The sequence below is a fragment of the Phocoena phocoena genome, chromosome 5 (genome assembly GCF_963924675.1).
Source record: "Phocoena phocoena chromosome 5, mPhoPho1.1, whole genome shotgun sequence".
NCBI classification, from domain to species: Eukaryota; Metazoa; Chordata; class Mammalia; order Artiodactyla; family Phocoenidae; genus Phocoena; species Phocoena phocoena.
The window spans coordinates 103,165,596-103,192,035 of record NC_089223.1 but is presented as its reverse complement, the minus strand read 5'-3'; the positions used below and the strand labels follow the sequence as shown (position 1 = coordinate 103,192,035).

Below are 26,440 nucleotides of genomic sequence, written 5' to 3'. Positions count from 1 at the left end.
CCTCATTTCTTCACCTACACACTGTGACTTCAGCCCTGTGTTCTGTTGGTCAAAGCAAATCACACGGCCAAGCGCAAAGTCCCTGAAATTGCATTCTGTCCGCAGTGAACCATGGTGAGGGTGGGAGGGGAAAGAAGAACTGTGGACAAATAACGCCATCTATCACAGTGGTCTGTCTGGGATGCTGGACTCTTCCTCTACTGCCCTTTGCAGCCAGATTGTTGTTTTTTTTTTTTTTTAACCCAACAGAGCTTTTGTTTGGATTCCATTTTAATAAGCAGTTTTGATTAAATAGGCAGCAGTGTATTTGAAATGTTCTCTCAATAGTTAGACTCCACATCTAGGTGGCTTGTCCCTGAGCTGGTCCCAACCCTGCCCATCTCTCCTCGTCGAAGAGTTCCTCTGGAGGTTCACGCTGGCTGGAGTTGGCCACTGTGAGCAGAGCTCATGTAGCAGAGTTCCCGTCCCCCTGAGCCAGGAGGGTATGGCCCAGCTCAGGAGGCAAGCACCGTTCTGATCCCTTTTCCAAAAAGCAGCCCTGTGTCTGCTGGTTAGGAACGTGGGAGGAGCCCAGATTTGGGACTTGGATCCTAGCTGCCAGGGTTTGCACTGGTCACGGCCACTCAGCAGCTGCACCACTGGGCAGTATTGAGCCTCTGTGAGCCTCAGCTTCCTCGTCAGTAACATGGACTTTGTAATGTGCCCCCCAGCCCGTACATGTGGCTTCTTAACATAGTGCATGGCATATGGTGGTAAGTGCTTTGGGAACAGGAGCTGGGATATTCGGAGAGGTGGAGATGGAAGTTCCAGGCTCAGGGGACCTGTGTGAGGTAGAGGACAGAGCCCTGGATGAAGAATCGGGATCCCTGGAGTTCCCCTTGGCTCTTTTTCCATCACTAGCTGTGAAACCCCTGAGGGACCCCTCCACCAACCCCATGGGCCTCATCTTCCCCATCTATACAAGGGTGGTTTTCAAAGTATGTTTCATGGAGCACCAAGAGCCTATGAAGTCACCGTGAGAACCACAGTTAGGAGGTGTGTGGGGGGGTGCAGGGAGGTTCTGAGTCCCCACCCCATTTCTTCATTTAACAGATATTTATTGAGGGTTGCTCTGCACCAGGCACTGTGCTAGGTGGTGGGGAAGAGAAGGAACAAAGCAGCCATGATGCTTATTCTCCAGGGCCTCACAGTCCATGGGGAGTCACTAACCACCCACACACAAATGACTATACGCGGATGATTAGTTCTACAGAAGAAAGGGGCACAGTGCTTTGAGCTGTGCTCGGGGAGGCTTCCCTGAAGAAGTGGCATTTGTGCATCGATCTGAAGGATGAGTGGCAGTTAACTGGGTGAAGAGGGTGTAGGGGAGCAGAGCTCCAGGAAGAGGGAACAGCACATGCAAAGGCCCTGTGGTGGGGGAACACATCTTGTGTTTAAGAAATTGAAAGAGGCCTAGGAGGCAAAGGTGCGTAGATTGACGGCTGGAATCCTGTGAGATAAGGCTGGGAGGAGAGGATGGTACTGGGCCTTGATGGCCAAGGTCAGAATTTGGTCTTTTTCGTATGGGTGATGAGCAGCCATTGAGGGATGTTAAGCAAGGAGTGATGTGACCTGTTTTAAAGAGACCTGAATAGAGTGGCCTAGGTTGAATGTGACGAGACCGGTGGGAGGTGGTTGCAGTTGTTCAGCTGAGAGCTGAGGGTGGCTTGGACTAGGAGTGTGACCAGGAGGTGGACAGATGTGGACAGCTCCAGTGACATATCAGAGGGAAATCAGCAGTGGTGATGGATCAGCAGTGGAGGTGCATGAGGGAAGCAAAGGGTAAAGAGTAACCCCTTGGCTTCTAGCTTTTAGAACGGTGAGGCGATATCCTTACCATTCTGGGGCGGGGGTGGGGGACCAGCTTTGCCAGTGGGGTCGGGGAGGGGACGATGTGGCATGAGGTTCCGGACATTCTCATCTTGAGGAGCTCTTGAGTCATCCTAGCGGAGAGTTCAGAAACCTGTGGCTGAGAGGGGGGGATACGTTTGAATGAGCAGCCACGTAGAAAGAAAAGTTCTAGGGCCAAGTCGTAAGGAGTTTGATCGCTCAATGGTCAAGTAGAGGAGGAAGAGTCTTCAAGGAAAAAATGGCCACAGAAGTGGGACAAAAAGCCAGAAAGCCAGGGAGGAGCGAGTTTAAAGAAGGAGGGAGTGATTCACTGGTTTCTGAGAGGTCAAGTAGAGTGAGGACTGGAAGGTCGAATTAGCAAAGGCTGATGCTCTCGGTGGGTGGAGGAGTGAGCGGGAGTGGGGAGCAGAGACTGCTCTTTACAGACGTCTGGCCGTGAAGGGTGGATGTTAGGAAAAGGGTGGGAGCTAGAGGGATGTGCGAAGCCCAGTGAGGTTGAAAAGACAGTTGTCTCCCCTTTGATCTGCTTTACATTTAAGACTTTATTGGAAAAAGGGATGATGAAGTTCATATTCTTTTAGGTGCTTTTCGCCTTGGCGTTCTATGCCCACGAAGGCAGCATGGAGTAGCGGGAAAGGGTCCAGACTCTGCAGCTGACAGGACTCTGGGAATCTTCTCCGTACTGCTTACTAGTTGTGTGACCTTGGACAAGGTTTTCACCCTCTTTGATCCTGAGTTTCCTCATCTGTCAAATGGGGATGTTTTTATTCTCTTCACAGGGTAGTTGCGAGGATTTAATGAGATAATTTATATAAAGCCCTTGTGGCGGTATCTGACACATCAGAAACATTCAATAAACAGTCATGATAATGATGGTGATGGTGGCGACGAGGAGGAGGATGAAATGACGGTAACAGTGGTGGGGACAGTGGTGGTAATGAAGACTAAAGATGGTGGTGACCATGTCACTGCTGATGGCTATGATAATGATGGTGACAACGATGGCAGCATTGATGTTGATGATGGTGGGGATGATGATGAAGAGGATGGTGATGACGAGGATGTTCATCTTGTTGATGTCAGTGGTGGTGATGATGATAATGGTCACGGTGATGGTGGTGATGGCGGGGGATAGGGAAGGTCACGACAGTTACGCTAACACTGGAGATAATGATGGTGATGACGGCAGTGAAGAGGCTACCACTGGGTTGACTTGGGTCCTCAGCATCTTGGAATGTGACACATATGTTTCTGTCCCAGTTGACCATGTTGTCCCTGAGCCTGGGTCCAGCCTGCTGACCTCCTTCGAGAAATGGCATGAAGCGGCGGACACTAAATCCTGCTGCGACTACTCCCTGCACGTGGACATCACCAGCTGGTACGACGGTGCTAGGGAAGAGCTCGAGGTGCTGGTGCAGGACAAAGGTCAGTTAATGCCCCAGAATGGGGGCCCAGTTCTGGAATCGCTGTTTTGTTTGTGGGTCTGATTGGTGGAGTTAGAATCCCTTTATCTGCATCTGCTACGAACCCAACTGTGAGCTGTGCCCTGCCCCATAAACAGTGGAAAAATTGGACCCTCCTTAAGGAGTCTGTCTTCCTCTCCTTCAGGCCCTTTGGAGGTCCTCCCTGTTTATAGAAGAGAGCCCGATTTCCTTAGCCTGGCACACAAGGCCCCCACTGATCTAGCCTCACTTTTCTTTCTCTACCATAAATTCATCTGGGTGCTTATTATCCTGGACGCCATCCCCCGAAACCTGCTGCTCCACTGGGCCTTTGCTGTCGCAGTCTCCACGCCCCCTACCAGGGATGCCCTTTCTTCTACTCTACTTCCCAGCTCAACTATCCCAGTTTCCCCAATCAGAACTTCAGAACTGCTTCATCCCTTGAATATCCATAGAAGGTTACTTGGGCCTCTTTGGGGGCACCTTTTGCATTATTTTTGGATTACAGGACACTGGTTGTCTGTCTGGCTCTTCTGTTAAACCCTGAGCTTACGAGGGAGGGGATTATGTCTGTGCATCTCTGTATCCCACCCTCTCTCCCCTCTGTGTGAGCTCAAACCAGACATCTCTGCACGGTGTGGGTACTTTACTGTGTGCCTTACACCAAATGGAGGTGAATTGAACTGAACACCCACAGAAACAGAGAACAAGAGAACAGAATAAACCAGGCGTGAGGGGTCCCTCCGAAAGAGGCCGTTCTGAGGCTGTCTGAGGAAGCACCATCAAATGAATGACATGCTTCAAGGAGAGATGGGGGGTGTTTTCAAGTTTTTAAATATATATATACTGTGTTTTCTCGTAAAAGTATCATCGCCCAAATACAAAAAAAAGTCAGAAAATCAAGAGAAGGAAAAAGTTTTTCCCTCTGGTCTTACCCCCCAGTTGCCACTTACCTTTAATATTAAGGATTATTGCTTTCTGTTCCCTATCTATTTAGACAGTTTTCTCCATGTATAGTTATACGATAGCAGTTATTTGGAATCCTTTTTTCACCTAACGTTTTATGAGTAATCATTACTCTTCATTAATTACTTTTTAATGGCTCGTAATACACAATGTAATGGTTAATTTGTGTAGCTATTTCCTTTTTATTGGGCATTAGGTTTTCTGTTTGCTTTACTGTAAATCGTGTTTGGTGAACATCTTTGTAATGCCATTCAGAGATGGCATTATGGGGTCAAGGTTTTAACATTTTTCAAAATCATGACACTTACTGCCAAATTGCTTTCCCCAGAAATGCACCCACTTGCATGCCCACATCCCATGTCTCTCACTCCGTGCGTGTTTGCACCATTGGGTGTTATTACTTGTATGAAATCCTTGCTAATTGGATGAATAAAAGTCAGTCTACCATTGAACATTGCAGTTCTTTAACTGCTAATTACCTTAAACATCTTGCATACATTTTTCCTTTGTGTGAATGTCCGATTGTGTTCCTTGCCCATTTACCAGTTTGGGTCTCGTAAGTCTGAGCTTCTATATCCAGATGGTTTTATCCCTTCATTGAAGTTGCTGTGAATCACACTCTTGTTTTGTACAGAATCATAGTCCAGGTTGTAGAAAGATCCCAGCAGTTGTGTTGCCTGAATCTGAATCCTGCCCTGGGCAAGTGACACTGGGCAAGTCACCAAGCTGACCTCTCTGGGGCTCGCCCACTGACTCCCCATACATAGTGTCAGAGCTCTGGTACCAGGCATGAGACTCCTGGTCTGAACTCGGTGTTAATTCTCCAGTCGAAAGAAGGAAACAACCTATATGTCCATTAAAGGATGATTGGATAAACAAAATGTGGTCCATCCTTACAGTGGAATGTCATTCAGCTTTGAAAAGGAAGGGAATTCTGACACCTGCTACGACACGGATGAACCTTGAGAACATTACGTCAAGTGAAATAAGCCAGTCACAAAAAAGACAAATGCTGTACGACTGTGCTCATGTGAGATGCCTAGAATCGTCCAGTTCATAGAGCGACACAGAGTAGAATGGTGGTTGCCAGGGGCTGGGGGAGGGGCAGTGTGGAATTAGTGTTTAATGGGGACCGAGTTTCAGTTTTGCCAAGGTGAAGCGTTCTGGAGATGGAAGCACAACAACGTGAACGTACTTAAGGCCACTGCACTTGCAGATGGCTCTGACGGTAAATTTCATGGGAGGGATATTTTACCACAACTAATGAAAAGCAGCAGTTATTTCTTTGCTCACAGCTCTGTGGAAAGGCACTTTGGTTTGGGCTCAGCCGGGCGGTTCTGCTCACCGTGGCTCACTCATGCCTTGCGCCCCGGCTGGGAGGATGGGGCAGGTGCGACCGCTCTCTATACCCTCCCTTGCCCAGCAGGCTCTCGTGGGCTTCTTCCCTTGGTGGCTCCGCAAGGGTGAGTGGAGCTGCAGGCCCTCTGAGGCCCCGGCTTGGAATGTGTCCACTGATACTTCCGCTTCGTTCTGCTGGGCGGAGCCAGTCTCGAGAGCAGCCCACGCTCAAGGAGTGAGGAAATAGGTTCTACCTCTTGAGAAGGGTCACTGCAAATGTTTTGTGAAACTGTAAACTATTACCAGCCAGTTTAGTCTCTTTCTGCCTCCTACTTCTACCTGAAATTATCTTATTTGTTTGTTTGTTCATTGCTTATTTCCACTAGAATGTAGACAGGGATCCTTCCTACCTCGTTCACAGCTGTATCTCTAGCTTCTAGAACGGTGCTTGTACACAATAAGTACTCAGTGAATATTTGATGAGTGAGAAAATAAATATTCCATGAAAAAGGACTTCTGGGGTCTCATAAGTTTTGGAAATGCTCCCTGTTTATTCTATTCTTGAATATTCTTTTATTTATTTTTTAACATCTTTATTGGAGTATAATTGCTTTACAATGGTTTGTTAGTTTCTGCTTTATAACAAAGTGAATCATTTATACATATACATATGTTCCCATATCTCTTCCCTCTTGCGTCTCCCTCCCACCCACCCTCCCTATCCTACCCTTCTAGGTTGTCACAAAGCACCGAGCTGATTTCCCTGTGCTATGCGGCTGCTTCCCACTAGCTATCTATTTTACATTTGGTAGTGTATATCTGTCCATGCCACTCTCTCACTTCGTCCCAGCTTACCCTTCCCCCTCCCTGTGTCCTCAAGTCCACTCTCTAGTAGGTCTAGGTCTGCATCTTTATTCCCGTCTTGCCCCTAGGTTCTTCGTGACCTTTTTTTAGATTTCATATGTATGTGTTAGCATACGGTATTTGTTTTTCTCTTTCTGACTTACTTCACTCTGTATGACAGACTCTAGGTCCATCCTCCTCACTACAAATAACTCGATTTTGTTTCTTTTTATGGCTGAGTAATATTCCATTGTATATACGTTCCACATCTTCTTTATCCATTCATCTGTCGATGGACACTTCGGTTGCTTCCATGTCCTGGCTATTGTAAATAGAGCTGCAATGGACATTGTGGTGGTACTTGACTCTTTTTGAATTATGGTTTTCTCAGGCTATATGCCCAGTAGTGGAATTGCTGGGTCGTATGGTAGTGGTACAGTACTGAGGTTTTCATCTGAATTACTTTGATTCCAAATGAGACCAAATCTTATTCTCACCTTTATTTGTTAGGCATTTAAAAAAATTGTCTAAAAATTCTGTTTGCCTTTTTTGCTTCATTGTTTTTATTTTGAGCATTTTTAAATATAAAACAAAACATACAGAAAACCACACAAGGAAAAAACGTGGCTTTGTGAATTATGAGATTACCCTTTCCAGGTAAGAAATAGAAATTTGCCCCAAACAAAGACCCCCAACAAACCCCTCATGGCCCCCCATTGTAGCCACAACTCCTTCCTCCCCCCAAAAGTAACCACTGTCTGGTGTTTTCTAAATAAGAGGTTTTTTGGGTTTTTTTTTTTGTTTTGTTTTTTGTTTTGTTTTTTTGTGGTATGCAGACCTCTCACTGTTGTGGCCACTCCCGTTGTGGAGCACAGCCTCCGGACACACAGGCTCAGTGGCCATGGCCCACGGGCCTAGCCGCTCCGCGGCATGTGGGATCCTCCCGGACCGGGGCACGAACCTGTGTCCCCTGCATCGGCAGGCAGACTCTCAACCACTGCGCCACCAGGGAAGCCCTAAATAAGAGGTTTTTAAAAAAAAAAACCTTTGTTAAATTTGTTGCAGATATGTTCACCATGTTGTTTGCTTTTTATTTTGAATTTTTAAGAAATAACTTATAGAAAGTTTCCATTTATAACAAGTCAAATCTATCATGATTTGGAGGAAAGCTTCTAATCTGAGATAGCTTTAACCCATCCACCCACCCACAAGAACCAGTTCTAGGGCATATTTATCAATTCTGCCAAGTCATTATTTCTGCTTTTATTTATATTGTTTACTTCTAATTTCTGGTGAATTTCCATTTTCTTCTTTTAAGGATTCTTATCATAGAAGCTTACTCAGTTGATGTATGCTCCCCCTCTCCTTCAAAAAATAATGAAGCATTTAAGGCTATGAATTTACCTCTCACTATGGATTTACCTGTTTTACCCACTGATGGTTCTTCTGTGTCTGTGTATATAACTGGGTTTTTGTTTTTGTATGTAAGTATACTTGATTAAATAGAGACTGATACTTTTATGTTAATCTCTGAATATTATTTTTTCTTTTAATTTTTCTTAATCTTTTGGGAAAAGAAATTTTTGTTGCCAAGGTTTTCTAGACCAGAAATGATTTTTGGCTTGTCTTCACTGTTGCTTAAGTGTAAAAGAAGTCTCAATCTCATTTAGTACTTTTGCTTGAATTTCTTCTTTTTCTTATCCAAAGGATTCCTGATTCCATCAACAAACATTAATGGCACAGCACATGTTGTGGATGTGCAAGATGAAATAATATATAAGATGTGGTCCCTGTCCTCAACCACTTGAAGGCATATTAAGAAACAGTCCTCCCCCCACCTCCTCTGCTCCCCGCTGGCTGCACAATATGTCCTGTCATTTCAACCTTTTTGCATCCTCCCACTCAGAGCCTCAGCCCACCCGTCTCTTTTGCCTTCAGCATCCTCCAACTCTATTTCTCCATTTCTCCCTGCTGTTCTGCACACCCATCCTCCTTCCAGAACTGTCCTTCTGAGACAAAGTCTGATCGTGTCATTCCCTTGCTTTAAAAGCCCATGTTCTACGAGATAGTAGTGATGGCTGTACAACATTGTGAATGCTCTAAATGCCACTGAATTGTACGCTTTAAAAACGGTTATGATGGTAAATTTTGTTATGTGTATTTTACCATAATAAAAAAAAGTGATTTTTTTTTTTTTTTTTTTTTTAAGCACATGCTCCTTTTTGCTTCAGCCACAGGACACTTTCCAGTACCCACATACCTAATGTCTTTTTATCCTCCTTGCTGTCCATGCCATGCATATCCATCCCTCTCAGCCCAGATAATTGCCTTCCCCCGGCTCCTCCCCCTCCCTTTCGTCCTTTTCCCCCCTCCTCTTCCTTCTCCTTCAGACTCAGCTGACATGTCACCTTCCCTGGAGACCTCCTTGGACCCTCACCCACACCCCCAGGCTGGCTTAGGTGCCCCTGCTGTGAATTCTGATGGCACCCTTCTGTCTTGGTTGTTACCACCCTGTGCAGTGCTTATCGATTTACTGGAAAGACATGTCCTTTCCTCTTAAATGCATTTTTCTACTGTCTTTTTTATCTTGAAACAGGTGTCAATTCCTTCCAAGTCTACATGGCCTATAAGGATCTCTACCAAATGTCCGACAGCCAGGTAGGTCCTTGCACACCCCTCGCCTCCCTTGGGCAGGAATGGGCCTGCCTTGTCAGGCAAAGTGGCACAGGGCAGGGGAGATGTCAGAGCAGGCCAGGGAGGGCTCTGGGTTCAAGTCCTGGTTCTGACGCTGAGCTGTCAGTCATCGCCCTTCCCTGGACCTGCATTCCTTTCTGCCTGTACAAGTGGCGTGGAGCAGGGATCCCCTGCTTGGTGGTTCCCAGACTCGGCTCATCTTCAGCCTCATCTAAAGAGCTCACTAAATACACAGACTCATATTCCATCACATATGCTTGGGGGTGAGGTTCAGGAATCTGTACTTTCTTAAACCTCTGCAGTTGATTCTGGGGCTCAAGCGAGTATGGGGACCATTACCTTAGCTCTGACCTGGAGGAGAGCCCTGGCTGTCCCTCCAGCCAATTGCAAGTCATGTCCTTTCTCAGTTTTCTCATCTATACAACGTGATCATCTCTGGCCCTAACAACCTCAAACAGCTGTTCTGTGGATGAGATGAGTCAAGGAAGAAGGTGGTCTAAGGAATACAGGTGTAGGGAGTACAATTTTTCAGGCACCTGGCCTTCTTACACCCCTGGGACTCTTGGTTTGGTTTTGTTATTATTGCCCTGCCCTCTGCTTGTTAAAAAGGTGGGACAGTGTGGTGGCAAAGGGCACGGCTGCTGGAGCCAGACTGCTTGGCAGCAAGCCCTGACTTTGCTGTGCAGCCTGGGGCAGATTTCCTAACCTCTCTGTACTTTAGGCCCTTCATGGCACTTGCCTCAGAGAAGATGTCGGAGGATTAAGTGATTTAATACAAGTGAAGCTCTAGGGCAGTGCCTGGCACACAGCAGGTGCCATACGAGTGTCAATAAGCTGGTTTTCATTATCCCTACGGGGTCTCATATGCAATGGAAGAAGCACCCATGTCTTACCTTTCAAAATAGACACTTTGAGTTGCATAATATAACTTACCCCGAGATGGCCTGGAAACCAAAAGGCTGAAAGCTTATTCAGTTTCATGGAAAAAATAGCATGTGTCTCTCTAGTGTAATTGAAATTCTCACCTGTTTCATTCGAACGTCTGTTTCACTGAAGCCCTGGTTAGAGTCGGAGTTGAGCAGACTTTGGGTGTGGGTCCTCAAAAGTGCTTCATGCCTCCAAGTGCCTCCCCCACCTGCTGTCTACATCTAAAAGCACACATCCTGGACAAGGGAGGTGTTATCTTATATGCAAGGAGGGCAAAGTTGAGATTCAGGAGTCCCTGGGGAGGGAACATGTGGCTTTGGTCCTCAGCAGGTGCAAATGTCTGATCGCAGATCCTTTGCAGGTGGGAAGAGGGCACTGGACAGTGGACAGGGCCTGGATTGGCGAAATAAGGTGATGCTTGGCAGGATATATGTTATCTGAGTATTAAAGTTATTAGAGGACTTGGTCTCTCGACCCCAGTTGGTCTATAAAATGACAGGAGCTGGAATTTTTGTAAAGACGTACACATGTCCTATGATTGGTGGTGGCTACAGTACAGGCTTAGCGGGTTTAGTTATACAATTTCAGTAAAACTGAAAACAGCTTCTCAGCTGCAGTTGTCACCATTAATAACGTCACGCTCCAGAGGAGCAAAGCCACAAAGAAAGCAAAGGCTCGCGTGGGTATAATTGTGGATGTAATCACGGCTTGGTGTCACTTTTATCATTTATGCGCCTCTCCCCCACCCAAACTTTCTGCTCTTGGATCTGGAGGGTGTCAGGGTCAAGGGAAAATCTTTTCCAATTCTTACTTGTTGAGCAACGCATTCCATTGATGTGGATGGAGCGTCCTGGCAGGTGGTTGACTGTGTGTTAGTAGTAAGAGCAGTCTTCGCAAATGCTGGTGCTGTGATATTTTTATCTCACCCCAACCCCCCTTTGTCCCCCCTTAGCTCTACGAAGCCTTCACCTTCCTTAAGGGGCTGGGAGCTGTGATCTTGGTCCACGCAGAAAATGGAGATTTGATAGCTCAGGTGAGTGGTGTGAGTTTCCACCCCTTCCGCCTCAGTCTCCTTCTCCTTGTAAAGGATATGAGAAAAGGGGGAGGAGGCATTGGTCAGCCAGGTCACCAGACAATGAAGGGTCAAGCCAAGAACCGGATGGCATGTCAGGCACTCCAGGTGTGAGTCATGCACACGCTGTCTGCAGCGTGGCCTTTGGCGGGTCATAATTGCCTCCTCCTTGCGAACCTCGACTTCCTCACCTGTACAATGGGGGTAATATTACTGCCCTGTGCACCATGGCGGGTTTGCATGAGCAACAGATAAGGATCTGAAAGAAAATGCTTGGAAGCTGGGGTTGCTCATCATCCTCCCCGACTTGAGAGCGGGGCTAATGGACAGAGCTCAGGCTGGGAGCAGGTGTTCCAGTCTGGCCTCCTGACATTGGGCGAGGAACTCTATCCCACGAAGGCTCCTGTGCTTCATTTAGAAGCATCTGCCTTGCCGTGTGGTTGTGAGGATTAAATGATGTCATGTATGTGTAGAGCAATGTCGGACATGTAACAGGCTGTAGCCATTCAGAAGTTTTGGGTAGTGTGAGACATGAACCCATTTTGATCATTCTGGCTATAGGGTGGATAATTTGATGGGAATAGAATAAAATCAGCTAGATTTTACTCCAGCAATTCTCATAGGAAATGAAGAGAGGAGACAGAGCGGAGGTGGAAGAGGCAAGAATATGATAGGGAAGGTGCACATTCTACAGGACTCATCGATTGACTGGATGGGGGAAGAAGGAGAGGAAGTCAAGGATGGCTGCTTGGTCCCTGGGCAGGGTTGATCATGATGCCACGAATCAAGATCAGGCATATAGAAGGTTTGGATGCATCCAATGAAAGTAGTTAATGCCGTGCGTGATGCTAAGGAGTACGTATATCCTCATTTCATAGGTAGGGAAACTGAGGCTCAGATAGTAATAACTTGCCCACTGTTATATGGGGCGTTGGAGCCAGGACGTGAATACAGTTCCATCTGGTTCCAAAGCCCAGTGGAATTGCAACATGACGGTTAAGGGCATGAGATCTGAAGCTTCACTCTTAAGGTTAGCTATTGTCTTTATTTCTTATCATTTGTGTTCTTGCAGTTTTTCTGTAAAATTGAAATTCTTTCAAATTCAAAATAAAAAAGAACAACTCAGTACCATCACACAGCAGTATTCTGGTCATTGGCAAGAAGTCACGAAATCCAGCCCTCACCCCAAAAGATGGGATTGTACAAAGGTATGAATGCCGGGAAATGAGCGTCACTGGGAGCCGTATCAGAGGTTGTCTGCCAGCCTCTCCTCTGGCCCCCAGTGATTGATGACCCTCTCACATGCAAAACACATTCATTCCTTTCCAGGGTCCTCCAAACTCTCACCTCATTACACCGTCAAAGACTGGAATCATCTAAGCCAGGTCTAGGTGTGGATGAGGCTTCTTGGGTTTAGTCCCTACAATCTGTAGGTCTTTGAAGAAAATAGGCAAGTTATCTCTCCCCCGCTCCCCCCCACATACTCAACACACGACATATAGTGGTGGGGTGGGCATTCCTATTGAAAAAGGGACAGTGGAAAACACCAGGAGTCATTGGTCCATAGCAGTTCTGAAATCCAGTTAGACAAGTGTTGGCAGTTCCTTGATTAGGTCTCGAAGCCTTGAAGCCTGAGAATAATTCTCCATGGCTCTTGGCTCCACCTTCTGGGCTATTGGTCCCATCCTTCCTTTTCATGAAAAGTAGTCCATGCTTGCAGCTGAGGAATTTTCTCAGCCTGCTTCCTGCACAGTAGAATTTTAGGAGTCCAACTGCCTCCATTCATTTTGTATGTCTTATCCCGTCCAGTCCGGGCTGCCGGTGTTTTGCTAAGATAATCTTCCCAAAACCTTTGTGGGCCTCCTCTGAATTTCACTGGAATTCACCCCATTAGACAAAAGATACCCACAGATTTCTTTTCAATAAGCCCTCCTCCTCCTGGTCAGACAGCCAAGAGGTACATCCTTGAGCTTCCTAGAGGCCTTAACTTGATTGAGAGGATCTGTGGGCACACCCTCAATTATCTGTCCCTCTCACAGAAAGCAGTAGCTTTCTGCTACTACATAACAAGATTCCCCTTCCTCCAGTTTTCAATAACAGATGCCTCATTTCCTTTTGAGCTCTCACTAGCAAGGTTCTCAAAGTCCATATTACTACTAACAGTCCATTTCAGACCAGCGTTCTCTAACACATGCCTCGAGATTCTTCCAGCCTCCATTCACTGCCTGCTCCCAAAGCCACTCCCACATTTTTAGTTAATTGCAATGGCAGCACCCTACTTCTGAATACCAAAATCTGTTGCAGTTGTCTGTGGCTGTATAACAAATTACCCCCTAAATTTAGCATCGTCAAACAAAAAAACATTTTCCACGTCATGGTCCTGTGGGTCCGGAGTCCAGGTGTGGCTTGGCTGGGTTTTCGGGCTCAGGGTCTCTCACCGGCTGCTGTGAAGGTGTCAGGCAGGGCTGCAGTCATCTCAGGGCTGGTCTGGGGCAGGATTCCTTTCCAGAGGGTCGCAGGATTCCCACTCAGAGGGTTGCTTCTAGGATTCAGTTCCTTGCACGCTATCAGACTGTTGTCCTTTATTCTTTGATGGCTGTTGGACAGAGGCCCCCTTGGTTCTCTGCCACATGGGCAGCTACAGCATGGTGACCTGTTTCCTTCCAAGTGAGAGAGCAGGAGAGGGTGAGCAAGGGAGAAGTGGGAGTCCCTTTGTAACCTAACCTCAGAAGTGACATCCCATCTCTTTCCTCGTGTTCTGCTCATTGGAAGCAGGGTGCCAGGTCCAGCCCCCGTGCAAGCAGAGGCAGGCTCACTGTGAGCCTCTTAGAAGCTGTCCAACACATGTATCATAGGTTTGCCTGGTTTTGAACTTCATGAACATGAAACCACACAGTAGGTACTCTTTTACATCTGGCTTCTTTTTTTTTTTTTTTTTTTTTTTTTTGCGGTACGCGGGCCTCTCACTGTTGCGGCCTCTCCCTCTGCGGAGCACAGGCTCCGGACGCGCAGGCTCAGCGGCCATGGCTCACGGGCCCGGCCGCTCCACGGCATGTGGGATCTTCCCAGACCGGGGCACGAACCCGTGTCCCCTGCATCGGCAGGCGGACTCTCAACCACTGCGCCACCAGGGAAGCCCTACGTCTGGCTTCTTTTGATCAAAACTAGGTTTGTGAGATTCATCCCTGTTGTTACCTGAAGCAGTAGTATTCTCTCTGTCATCATGGTGTAGAATTCCACTGCAGGGATAGATCACAATTTGGTTCTTCAGTTGATAGATGTTTGGATAGTTTCAAATTTAGGACTACTGTGTATAAAGCTTCCTTAAACATTCTTGTTCAGTCTTTTGTTAAACATATGTTCCCACTTCTGTTGGTAAGTACGTACGAGGGGGATTTCTGGGTCGTGGGTGTGCACATATTCAGGTCTTACAGTTACTGCTACCCTGTTTTCCAGGGTGTACCAACCTGTATCCCACCAAATGTGTGTGAAAAGTTGAGTTTGGAGTCCCCAGTTCTTAAGCTTTACATCAGGGAATTCTCAGCTTTCCTTGCTGCCAACTTAAGATTGAGTTTTCTCAGCTCCAATAAATCTGTTACCTTTGGTACATCTGCTTCCCAGCTTCCAAAATTTTGTTTCTGTTATCTTCTCTGCATTCTCTTGGTTCTTGTGTACCCTCTCTGTCACTGTAGCAGAGTTTCAGGATGGAGTAAAAATAATGTGTGTGCTCAGCCCATGAATTTTGACTAGAAACCTACGCTAGTCTTTTGTGATCTGTGTTTTCCCCCCTTACATCATCTTTTGTCCTCCCTCCTTTTTTCTCCTCCTTCCTTCCTTCCTTCCAACAGAAATAGTAACTGACATTTAAATAATCTTCCAGAGGGATGTCTCCGTATCATAAATCTTGTTGTAAACAGTTTACAAAAAGGCCTTGTAAACACCATCTTCAAGAGCTGACATTATTCCATTCTTTACTTAAATCCACCCCAGCTGTTAGCTCTTGAAATTGTTTCCAGCTTATGTTCTTATAATAAACTCGAGCTTAATAACCATAAATGCACAGTTGAAATTAGGATTTTTTTTATTGTCGATAGTGCCTGGGGCTCCTCTGTGTTCCAGAAAGATGATACAGAAACTGCGCAAGTTAAAAGTAGCAGCACAGCTGACACCTGGGCAACGTAAAAGTATTAGTTTTGAGATACTACAGTATTCCTAAGGAGGGGGCACCTTGGAGCAAATAGATTTGTATCTGGGCTACAATGGCTCAGGGAACCATTTCATTTATATGATAAGCTTGAGGTAGAGTTGTCCTGCTAGAAAGACAGGTACCAGGAAGAGGAAGCTACAGTAGAGAAAATGAGAGCTGGCTGACCGTCAACGAGCCCTTACTATACACCAGGTATCGTGCGAGCATTTCACATCTGCCACCTCAGTGATGTATTATGGCAACTCTGGTGTGTAGGTGCTGTTGTTTCCAATGTAAAGGAGAGAAGATTAATGAAATAATGCCATTTGCAGCAACATGGATGGACCTAGAGGTTATCATACTGAGTGGAGTAAGCCAGACGGAGAAAGACAAATACCATATGATGTCACTTACATGTGGAATCTAAAAACATGATACAAATGAGCTTATTTACAAAACAGAACCAGACTCACAGGCATAGAAAGCAAACTTACGGTTACCACAGGAGAAGCGGAGGAGGGATAAATCAGGAGTTTGGGATTAACATATACGCACTACTATATATAAAATGGAGAACCAACTAGGACCAACCGTATAGCACAGGGAGCTACTCAATATTTTGTAAACCTGTAAGGGAAAAAAATCTGAAAGGAATAGATAAATGAGTGTGTGTGTATAACTGAGTCACTTTGCTGTACACCTGAAACTAACCCAACACTGTAGATCAGCTACACTTCAATTTAAAAAAAAGAAGAGAACCTTGAGGCTTAGAACGGACAGAGACGGTTCTGGAGCTGGATGCCCAGTTTGATTTCTGCATCCATGTCATACCCAAACACCACTCGTCTTCCTTCTCTCTTACCCTGCAGCAGAGACTTGGAAGTTGGAAGAGCGCTGGGTGGTCTTTAAGGCTAATTTCGTATAACCCTACTTCCTCTCACTGGTCCCATGGTGTTGAATAGAGCAGGTGTGGACAGGGATATCCAGGATTGCAAAGGGGGAAGGTGGGCAGGGGTAGTGGAGGGAGCAAAGAAGCTGTGAATCGCCGCAGCCCGTTAGACCCCATGCAGACCACTCCCTGTCCTGGGCTCAGCTGCCCCATCTGTCTAACGGGGCTGGAGGATTGGCCTCTCCCGGCTCTGACATTCTGTAATCACTGACTCATTCGTTCTTGTCTTGTAGGAACAAAAGCGGATCTTAGAGATGGGCATCACGGGTCCTGAGGGCCACGCTCTGAGCAGACCTGAAGAGGTAAAGGAGCCTCCACTGGGTGTGACTCTGACATAGCTGAGAGCTCACCCCGATGCTGTTCCAGCTGGAACAGCCCGGCTAGAGCCCCCGTCTCCGTCTCACTTGCCCTACATGAGCACCCCAGCACGTGTGGTCCTCTCCGGGTCTGCCCTCGGGCTTGGGAGCCCTGGGGCCTGCAGGTCGATCAGAGGAGCCTGGAAAGGTTCTGCCTCTCCCAGGGCCCGGGAACTTCACACCATAGTCCTATGGACACTTCAGAACCCCTACTGAGGACAAGGTGTATTTGATGACAGGAAAGTGGAGCCCCACGTCCCAGGCAGAGGACTTCAGAACAACTGCCCTTGCACGGACCTCCTATCTGCTGTGCTCTAAGACTCGACAAGGGATGAATCCCCTGGGAGTGATATGGCACATGTGTGGCGGGACACAGCGGGTAGAAGGAAGGCAAGCAGGTTGGGCATGGAACAGGATGGATGTCCAGTATTTTCTGGTGTCTCATCAGATCATAAGTAGTCTTCCCAGACCTCCGCTCTAGGCCAGCCTGTGCCGGACATGGGACCCAACACACGAGTACACAGACTCCTTACCTGGAGGCTCCTGATCGGGCCCAGTGCTCCAGACGTGAGCTCCACGCCCACGAGCTGGTTTCCCAGTCCCTGGTGAGACCAGGACAGACCTGAGACAGTGTCTACAAACCCTTATAGCACGTGGACGTTGCCACCACCTTCAGGCTTGTGAGCAGCCTGGGGACCCATCTGGGTGTGGCTGGACTCCTGGCACGTGGCTGTGGCTTCCTGCCAGCCACTAGCAGCTCGGCAGACTGGAAATTAAAACAATACATCACAGGTCCTTTTGTCTTCTCTAGCGGGGGGCAGAGGCCAAACCCAGCAGCGGGTGGTCTCACTTGGTTATTGAACAAATGAAGGGAGGAATGCATGTTGGACACCTGTAACCCCTGATGTCAGGCATTTCATAGGTAACCGACCACTTTATGGGTCTCTCGATGACTCTACTGCCTAGGCGATCTCCTTCTAACAGAGCGTGCAGAATACTTGCAAGCAAAGGAAAAACAATTCTGCCTTCCAGCCCTCTAGCCAGATACATTCTTAGTTTTTCCTTCCTTTTGAAAAATCTACAGTATTTTCCTCTCTTGATGCCGTAGATTTCCCTCTGACCACACTTAAGGAGAATCACAGGAGCCTGGTCAGGGAGAGGCCTTAGGAACTCAGGGTGGGTGGTGCCTCCCACCTCTCCCTCCCGTGACCCATGTATTTGGTGTGTCTGCAGCTGGAGGCCGAGGCCGTGTTCCGAGCCATCACCATCGCGGGTCGGATCAACTGCCCTGTGTACATCACCAAGGTGATGAGCAGGAGCGCGGCGGACATCATCACCCTGGCCAGGAAGAAGGGTACGCAGCCCAGCGTGTGGGCCTCCTGCGGGAAGCTGCGGGGTGAGGAAGGGGCGTGTCCAACAGGCTCACGTTCACTGACGGAGCCACTCCCCAGGGCAGAGACATTCTGCCAGTTGCCTGCAGCCTGGGCCCTGTAGGCCAGGTTGAAAAGGGAGCTTGGGATGGTGGGTAGGCACAGGATGTGCAGGCGTTTTCAGGTTTGATTCCTGGGGTGCCGTGGGCCCCGGGTGTGATCTTGGGTAAGTGGTCTGAGCTTCGGTTTCCCCATTTGTAGCTAAGGTAATTATCCCCTCCTTGTGGGTCACACGAGACCGTGTATCGTAAAGATCTGTGAAGAGTTCCAAGTTCTCCCCTGGGTTTCACATCAAAGAAATGATGGAGCCAGGGCTACATCAGCTCTTGGTCCCTGCCCGCCCCCTTTCTGGTCCTCTCTCTGGGCCCTTCATCCTGGGTCCCCTATCTAGGGCCTCTTAGCGGGTGCCTGCACCCAGGCTCCACCGTGGGGCCCACACAGAGTCTCAGCTGCAGGTTGGGAAGGAGGAAGGTGTTCTTCCAGAGCCAGAGGGTCCGGGGACAACCCCGTGCTGGACATCAAGGGAGTGTGGCAGGAAGGCAGCCTCCAGCTCTAAGACTTGGACGCAGTAATTAACCTCTCTGAGCTACTGTTGTTTCATCTCGAAACGGACCCGATGGGCTCACAGATGTGAAGTTCCAGCCAAGTCCTTGGCGGGTCCCGAGGGCTCCTGAGGACCCTGGGGCACAGGTGCCACTGGTGCTCTGAGCGGCTCTGACCTGTGTGGTGCCCATTCCCCAGGAGACTCAGAGGAACCGCCCGAGTGTGGTCCCCAGGCCTTCTCGACTGAGGCCCACAGTCCCCAACACCCACCAGACAGAGAATGAAGGTTGCCCAAAGCAGCCTTCCTTCCCTAATTCAGGGTGAGAGAGAGAGAGAGAGTGACAGAGCGGGTAGCACACGTCACACGAAGACAGTCGCTAGAATCCTTTCATCCTGTGGACATTCACCAAGGATGTTCACCACCCAGACAAGGTCCACCCGTCTACTTTCTGGGAGTCGTATGAGGTTGACTGGCAGCTCTGGGTCAGAGGGGCCAGCCGGGTGGAAATCCACAACAGCCACACAGCCCTGACTGCATCCACCACCCTCTGCATGCAGGATGCCCCTCCTTTCTTACAGGAGCCCTTCACGGGAAGTGTAAGTGGCTCTATTCTTAAAAATCTTTAATTATGTGTTTTATTTCACCTAATATATCCAGAATATTCATTCCAAGTGTAATCAGTGTAAACGGATTAAGATATTTTGCATTATTTTTCTGTACCGTCCTCGAAATCCAGTGTGTATTTCACCCTTACAGCACATCTCGACTCAGACCAAATGCCTGAAAGCCACATGTGGCTGGTGGTTTCTGTGTGGGACAGAGCAGCGTTGAACCCCAAATACCTAGTTTTAGTATTTTTAAGGGCAAGCCGACGAGTAGAGGCATTGTACAGAGAGTGATCTAGGTTAGCACAGCTTGCTGAGGACCAGCCCCAGGTTAAAGATGAGGAAACTGCCGCTCAGAGAGGTAACAGGAATCTGGAAGCAGCGGTAAGCGTGCCGGCGAGCTAAGCCTGCAGGTCCTGGAGCTGCCGAGAAATAAAGCGACCACCACCCTCTCGTGGCTGTTTCAATTTAAGTAAAGTTAAGTACACTTTTTCAGTTGGCTCCTCAGTCGCGTTAGCCCTGTTTCTTGCGCTCCAGGGCCACGTGAGGCTGGTGGCTGCTGTCTTGGGCAGAACCGTCCAGAGCAGTCCCAGCACCGCTGTGCTGTTGGGAGTTGCCGTCCCAGAGCCAGGCTGCTGGAGCCCAAAGCCTGCCTCTCGCTTGTCAGCAGGGTGGCCTCGGACTGATGCCACAGAACCCTGGGCCCACGTCGTCCCGTTGGCACTCTCTCTGCTGCGGGGATTCTCACTTGGGACTTTGCCCCTGGGGTTTTGTTCTGGCAGAAACACACGTGGCCCACTCCCTGGAAGGCAAGCTGGACTTTCGGGAGAGCAAATGCTCAGAAAGGAGCCCTCCAGTAGTGGGTTGGTGGCCGCACGTCCTGGCCCCTTCGCCCCTGTGGCGTGGGATGGCTCTGAGGCTCCCGGGGTCCCCAGTGCACTGAGCTGCGTGTGCCCAAGGCCATGACTCGGTGATAACTCATCTTTCCTTGGCTTCTGTCTCTGCCTTGTGTCACTTCCTCAGTCCCCACCGAGGTGTTTCCTGGAATCACCTCCGAATAAAACTCTTGAACTCGATTTTTCCTTTGAAGATCTGCTTTTGGCGGAATCCAAACCGAGACAGCACATCAGGTCTCTGTGGTTCGGTTGAGCATCGTAAAGAGAGATAATAGTCAAATCCAAATGCTAAAAGCATTCACAGTCCAGAAGGTTGCTGAGCAGGACAGCGGGGCACTGAGCGCCTGGTGGCCGAGGAGCTGGGGCTCTGGGGTGTGTGTGTGTGGTGAAGCCTGGGGGAGGGATGGGCGATTTATCCCCAGTCTCATTCTCCAGCCTCGAGATTCTACTTTCCTGCACCCGCATCTCCCATGAGAGACCATTCGCTCTCAACCACGCGTGTCTGTGTTTGCCTCCCAAGGCCCCGTCGTTTTCGGCGAGCCCATCGCTGCCAGTCTGGGGACGGATGGCACCCATTACTGGAGCAAGAACTGGGCCAAGGCGGCGGCCTTCGTGACCTCCCCTCCCCTGAGCCCGGACCCTACCACGCCCGACTACTTGACCTCCCTGCTGGCCTGGTGAGAGCCCCGGGGGTGACGGGCTCGTGGGCCTGTGCAGCGGGGCAGGACTTTTGGGAACGGAGGGTTGAAGGATAGGAAATCGCAGCTGGTTCAGACACACTTGGGAAGGGGCCTTGGGCTGGCTGCCCGGGAGACCTCAGAACAAAACCCCGGGTTGTTTACAGCAGGCCTTTGGGCCTTTGAGTCAGTAACCGCTCCATTCATGTTTATAGGTCACCTCCCATTCATTCAGCGGTATTTAAGCACCTTCTGTGTGCCTGGCACTGTGGTGTATTGGGAAACACCCAGAATTAGGAATGTGAGACCAGGATCCTAATCCTGCCTCAACCCCTAATTGGCTGTGTCACCCTGGCCACGTCACATAACCTGTAATGTCTCTGCCTCAGTTGACGCATCGGCAAAGTGGGGAGAATACAGTACCTACTGCAGAGGTGGGTGTGAGACAGCGTAGGTAAAAGGCCTGGAATGCAGGGTTCACAGCGGCCACTGCATTACACTCTGCTTCCTGCACACAGTAGGAGCACAGCTACTTTAACCCCTTCTCTGCCATCACCCAGTGTGAGGGAAGAACACTTAAGGCCATGGGAGAAGGCTAAGCGGTGAGGTGTGCAGGCTGCTCTGGAAGCGGAGATGCAAGCCCGGAAGGCTTTCTGGAGGAAGTGACGTCAGGCCCAGAGCCAGGGGATGCATAAGAGTTTCCCTGAGGGGCAAGAATAAAGTGGGACTTCTAATCAGAAAGAACTGTAAGGGGGTGAGGGTGTGTTCTCCTTTTCCCTAAATGCTGCAGCAGCCCATGACATACCTGGCGTCTGCAGCCCGATGGCTGGTGGGCAGCTCCAAGTCCAAAACAAACCCCCCATCTTCCCCCATGAAGCTGCTGCTCCCACAGTCTTGCCCATCTCAGGAGATGGCAGGACACGGACCAAAGGCCCTGGCATCTGGCCGCTTCTCGCCCCCTTGGCTGCAGCCATCCTGGCTCAAGGGCCATCGTTTCTCACCTCCTGACAAGGCTCTCTATTTCCATACTGCCCCTTCCACACCCTTATCGCATCACAATCTGTTCTCAAAAGACACTCAGATATTTTAAAACCGAAATCAGACCAAGCCAGCCCTCTGCCAGGAGACCTCCAGGGTCCTTTCCTCTCAAAGAGAAACACAAGTTCCCACAGTGTCCCTCAAGGCTGAGCCTGATCTTGCCCTCGCTCCTCACTAACCTCGCCTGGTCCTCTTCCCCCCTTGGCTCCCTCGGTCCATCCCACTGGTGTCGCGCTAACTAGACCCCAGGCAGGATGGTGCCACAGGGCCTTTGCACTCACCCTACCCCTGCCTAGCACTCTTTTCTTCGTCATCTTGCGGTTTGCTCTTTGCCAACTTCAGATCTCTGCTGGAAGATTTCTTCTCAGTGAGATAGTTCTGATCATCTTCTTAAAAACGGCAGTCCCAGCGCTACCCGATCACCCCCCCCACTCACCCTAACTCTCATTCTCCTGACTGTATGTTCCTGACTCCTGCCCCCCGCTCACCCTGCACTGGAATGTCAGCTAATGAACACAGGAATTTGTCTCTTTCTGCTTATAGATGCATCTCCATTGCCTAAGACCATGCCAGACACAGGAAGTGTGCAACACACCTTTGTTGAATACATGAGTGAATGTCACATCCAAATATATTTCTGTACGTCTACATGATTGCTGACATGCCCTGGGGCCCCGAAATGGAGGCTGGCCCCTGCCCTCGTTGAAAATCACAAAATAAAGCTCCACTTATTCCATTGATTCAGATGCCAGTTAGGGGCTCATCATATAGCCCCAGAGTATTTTCTCTCCAAAGCCTGAGTGACAGAAACGCAAACCCAGTGAGCTTGTGTCACTTTGCTACAACCAGTGAATAGCATTTTGTCCTCCCGGCACAGCACAGAAACGTTAGCCAGGCCTTACATCAACAGCCTTACAGAGGGAGACCAAGGTCAGCACATTATGGTTTCCCACGTGACCTGGCGGAGACACGAGGCCAGGGACATGACCATCCTTCCAGCGCGAACATCCGTGACTCCGTGAGACACACTGGCACGTGCTGGAGGCTGGGTTTTATTCACTCACTTATTTATATATTCAGTCACTCATCCATTCATTCATTGGCTCCGCTCAGCTTTTTTTCTTCTTTTTTAAACATTGAGATAAAATTCACGTAGCATAAAATTCACCGAGCACTCGATTTTAAAGAGAAGAGGTGGAGGATGGAGAGAGGAGCAAGGGAGTTGGCATCTTTGGCGCCTGCCGTGCGCCAGGCAAGTAGCTCATTGTCTCCTCAGGGTGATCCGGGATGGAAGGTTCCATTCTCTTCCATTTTACGCATGAAGAAAAGAGGAGTGACTAGCCGGGCCAGGAGGTGGCAGTTCTGGGATTTAAAAGCAGACCCGCTGGATTTGCAAAGTCAAATTGCATCAGGGGCTGTTCACGGGTCTAGTGAGATGCATGGAAGCAGAGTCACTCTTTTGGCCTCTAGCATCTTCTGTTCTCAGCAAGTCTCTCCTCACAGATGCCTGCAGCATCTTGAGGCCTTGTGGGCTCTGTCTGGGGGGTGAAAGAACAGACCCACTGCCCCAGGATCAGAGCGTTTTAGGGCAGGAGGAGGCTGACCCGGAGAGCCTTACCTGGACCGGCTGGAGCCCACACTCAAACAGAACCCTCTCCCGATGCACAGGCCTCTTTCCCGTCTTCAACAAGACACCAAAGGCCACAGGGCCTTCCGGTGTCACTCAGTAAGGCCTGTGATGTGCCCCAGATCTCTGTGGGGTTTGAGTTTCACAGCCTCCTTGGGCGTCTGAAGTCAGGGTCCGCTCCTCAACAGGAGCTCAGGTCTGAACCCCACCCTGTTCTGTCTTTGCCAGTGGAGACCTGCAGGTCACAGGCAGCGGCCACTGTCCCTACAGCACTGCCCAGAAGGCGGTGGGCAAGGACAACTTCACTCTGATCCCTGAGGGCGTCAACGGGATAGAGGAGCGGATGACCGTGGTCTGGGACAAAGCAGTGGTAAGGCGGCGCCGTCTCCCTCCTGGAATATTCTAGAAACACCCCTCCTGCCCATCAAAGCCATGCATTATGCACTTCTGGTTCTTAAAATTCCCTTCTTACTTTGAGGCAGAAGCAGAATGCACTAGGAGGGCACACGGAAAACACGTGACCCTTAAGAACGCAGCGCGAGTCCTGTGGTGCCCTTTGCATTTGCAGATGTGACAGCAGCTGTCCTTTAGTCTTTGAGGATGAAAATGTTCTGTTTTGTTTTGTTTTGAACCACATCTTTGTCCACGTAAAGATGACTTTGTAAACTGTGTGTGTTCGGGTTTAGGGTTGAGAGTGGGTATGGAGGCTTCCTGTTGCGTAAGGAATCCCCAGGTCACACCTTGATCACTCACTTGGAAACAGTAGATTTTTATTTTCTGTTAAACTTGCGCCCAATGAAACTGACCAGATGTCAGGGTGGCCGTTGTGGAAATGTCATCACACCTCTGAACAGTTAATTACGTTTCCGCTCTGATGAAGCCAGGCCTCTGGCACTCTTTCAGGGTGGCCTGGTTTCAGCAGGGAGAGGAGAAAACTCCAGTCCTTGTAAGGACTCCTGTTGGCTGGTTTCGATCTGTGCCTTCTGGTCTGCCCCTTCTGGTCCTGTTATGAGATGCTCTTTTCACCAATGGATCTTGTCTTCAGGCTACTGGCAAGATGGATGAGAACCAGTTTGTTGCTGTTACCAGCACGAATGCAGCCAAGATCTTTAACCTGTACCCCAGAAAAGGGCGGATTGCCGTGGGCTCGGACGCCGACGTGGTCATCTGGGACCCTGACAAGGTGAAGACCATAACAGCCAAGAGTCACAAGTCGGTAAGTCCTGGTTTATCAGTGACACTCCTGGCTTGGGTGAGCAATTCTTGCTCTGCAATCATTTTAGAAGCCTCTGGTTAAAAATGACTTAACGAATTTGCCAACTAGAATGTGATCTGATATCTGGCATGACTCGGTCTTTCAGATTTCTCCTCCAGTTGGAGAGATTGGGAGAAGGGTTTGGAGCAGGCTCAACTAAGCTGTTCTTGCATGTGTCTCTCCCACGTCTGTCTCTCTCTCTCTCTCTCTGGGGCTCCTGTCTACAGATGCATGCATTCTTAAACAGCTGACTCTGCTCCTAATTCCATGGAGCAAGCCATCAGGCTCAGAGAGGGGACGTATAAGGTCCAAGATTCTTTCTCCAATTTACTTATCAAGCTGGAGAGGGTTTGATCTGCTATATCAGAAATCCACTTCAGTTCCACTTCAGTTCAGGCTGGGCTCACAGTCATCAAAGGAAAGGATTGGACTGACTCGTGCACACCCTCCCGGGCTCCAAGCCCCAAGCCTATGGGTGTGGGTTTTCTCTGCCCTTCGTGTCTTACATGCCCTTGATTTCTTCACTCATCCGTCAAACCTCTAACGATGCAGAGAGACATAGGACATCTTTCCCTCCCTGAGTGCTTGCTTCAGACCTACTCTGCATGGTCAGCAGCAGTCTTGGGTCCAGATTAATGTTCACACTCAGAAGACACAGAGTCCTCAGCCTGGTCCCTGATTCACCAAAGTCTCTTACAGGGCGTGGGCTGGGAGGCAGAGCGTGTGCACACGGCATCAGTCTGCGATGGGAGTCCTCACCCCCCTCGGCTGCCATTCCCCAGCCCAGTGGTCACTTGCTGGTGAGGGGCGAGACCACGTGCATGGGGACAGAACACCAGGCACAAGGAAGCCTCAAGAGAAAGTGACAAGGACCACATGAGTGTGGCCCCCAGGTCCCCCTCGGCCATAAGACCCATGGCCTGGGGACAGAGAGGTCTGTCCAGCTTATCAACCAGTGGTCATTCTTAAAATAACCAGAGCTCCCTGATGACAGGCTGGCTTCCCTCACCCCCCTCCCTGGGGACAGGTCAGGAGGAAATGAGCCTGAGGTAGCCTCCCCTGGAGAAAGGTTTATGCTGTTCTCCACACTCACCGCCCAGCAGACACACGACTCCGTTTTAATTACTATGGACGCGGTGATGTGCACAGACCAGGTGGGCTCTGGGAAGGCAGGAGAGGCACGCTGCCCCCCAGTGGTGTCAGCTCACAAGTCCGTTGTGGTCCAGGGAAGAAGAGGACACTGGGTCAAGGAGCAGGGGTTCCAATTGTTATCAAATTCCAAATATTATCTTGTAGTTACTCTGTGCTTACATTTTCCATACATCATCTCACTTAATACAATAACCTTCTAAGTTAGGTATGTTATTATTTATGAATAAGTAAGAAAATGGACAGAGAGAGGATACGTGTATTAGTCTCCCGGGGCTGCTGTCACAAAGTACCACGAACTGGTGGCTTGAAACAACAGAAATTGACTTTCTCACAGTTCCGGAGGCCTGAAGTCTGAAATCAAGGTGTCAGCAGGGCCGGGCTCCCCTGAAGGCTCTTGGAGAGAATCTCTTCCATGCCTTTCTCCTGGCTTTTGGTGTCGCTGGCCATCCTTGGTCTGTAGATGCGTCACTCCGATCTCTGGCTGTCTCCCTATGTCTTATCATCTTATAAGGACACCAGTCATTGGATTTAGCACCCACTCTACCCCAGTGTG

At 49.2% G+C, this 26,440-nt stretch overlaps 1 protein-coding gene across 1 annotated transcript in view; it reads left to right on the top strand.

The window, feature by feature from the left end:
* CRMP1 (collapsin response mediator protein 1) overlaps positions 1-26,440 on the top strand; it is a 67,448-nt gene that overhangs the window by 29,244 nt on the left and 11,764 nt on the right. Inside the window, exons 4-11 of the mRNA XM_065877149.1 lie at positions 3,151-3,315; positions 9,076-9,137; positions 11,053-11,133; positions 16,541-16,609; positions 17,897-18,017; positions 20,659-20,815; positions 23,709-23,850; positions 24,526-24,696. Coding sequence (XP_065733221.1) covers positions 3,151-3,315; positions 9,076-9,137; positions 11,053-11,133; positions 16,541-16,609; positions 17,897-18,017; positions 20,659-20,815; positions 23,709-23,850; positions 24,526-24,696 — 968 coding nt within the window. The remainder of the gene's footprint in view (positions 1-3,150; positions 3,316-9,075; positions 9,138-11,052; positions 11,134-16,540; positions 16,610-17,896; positions 18,018-20,658; positions 20,816-23,708; positions 23,851-24,525; positions 24,697-26,440) is intronic.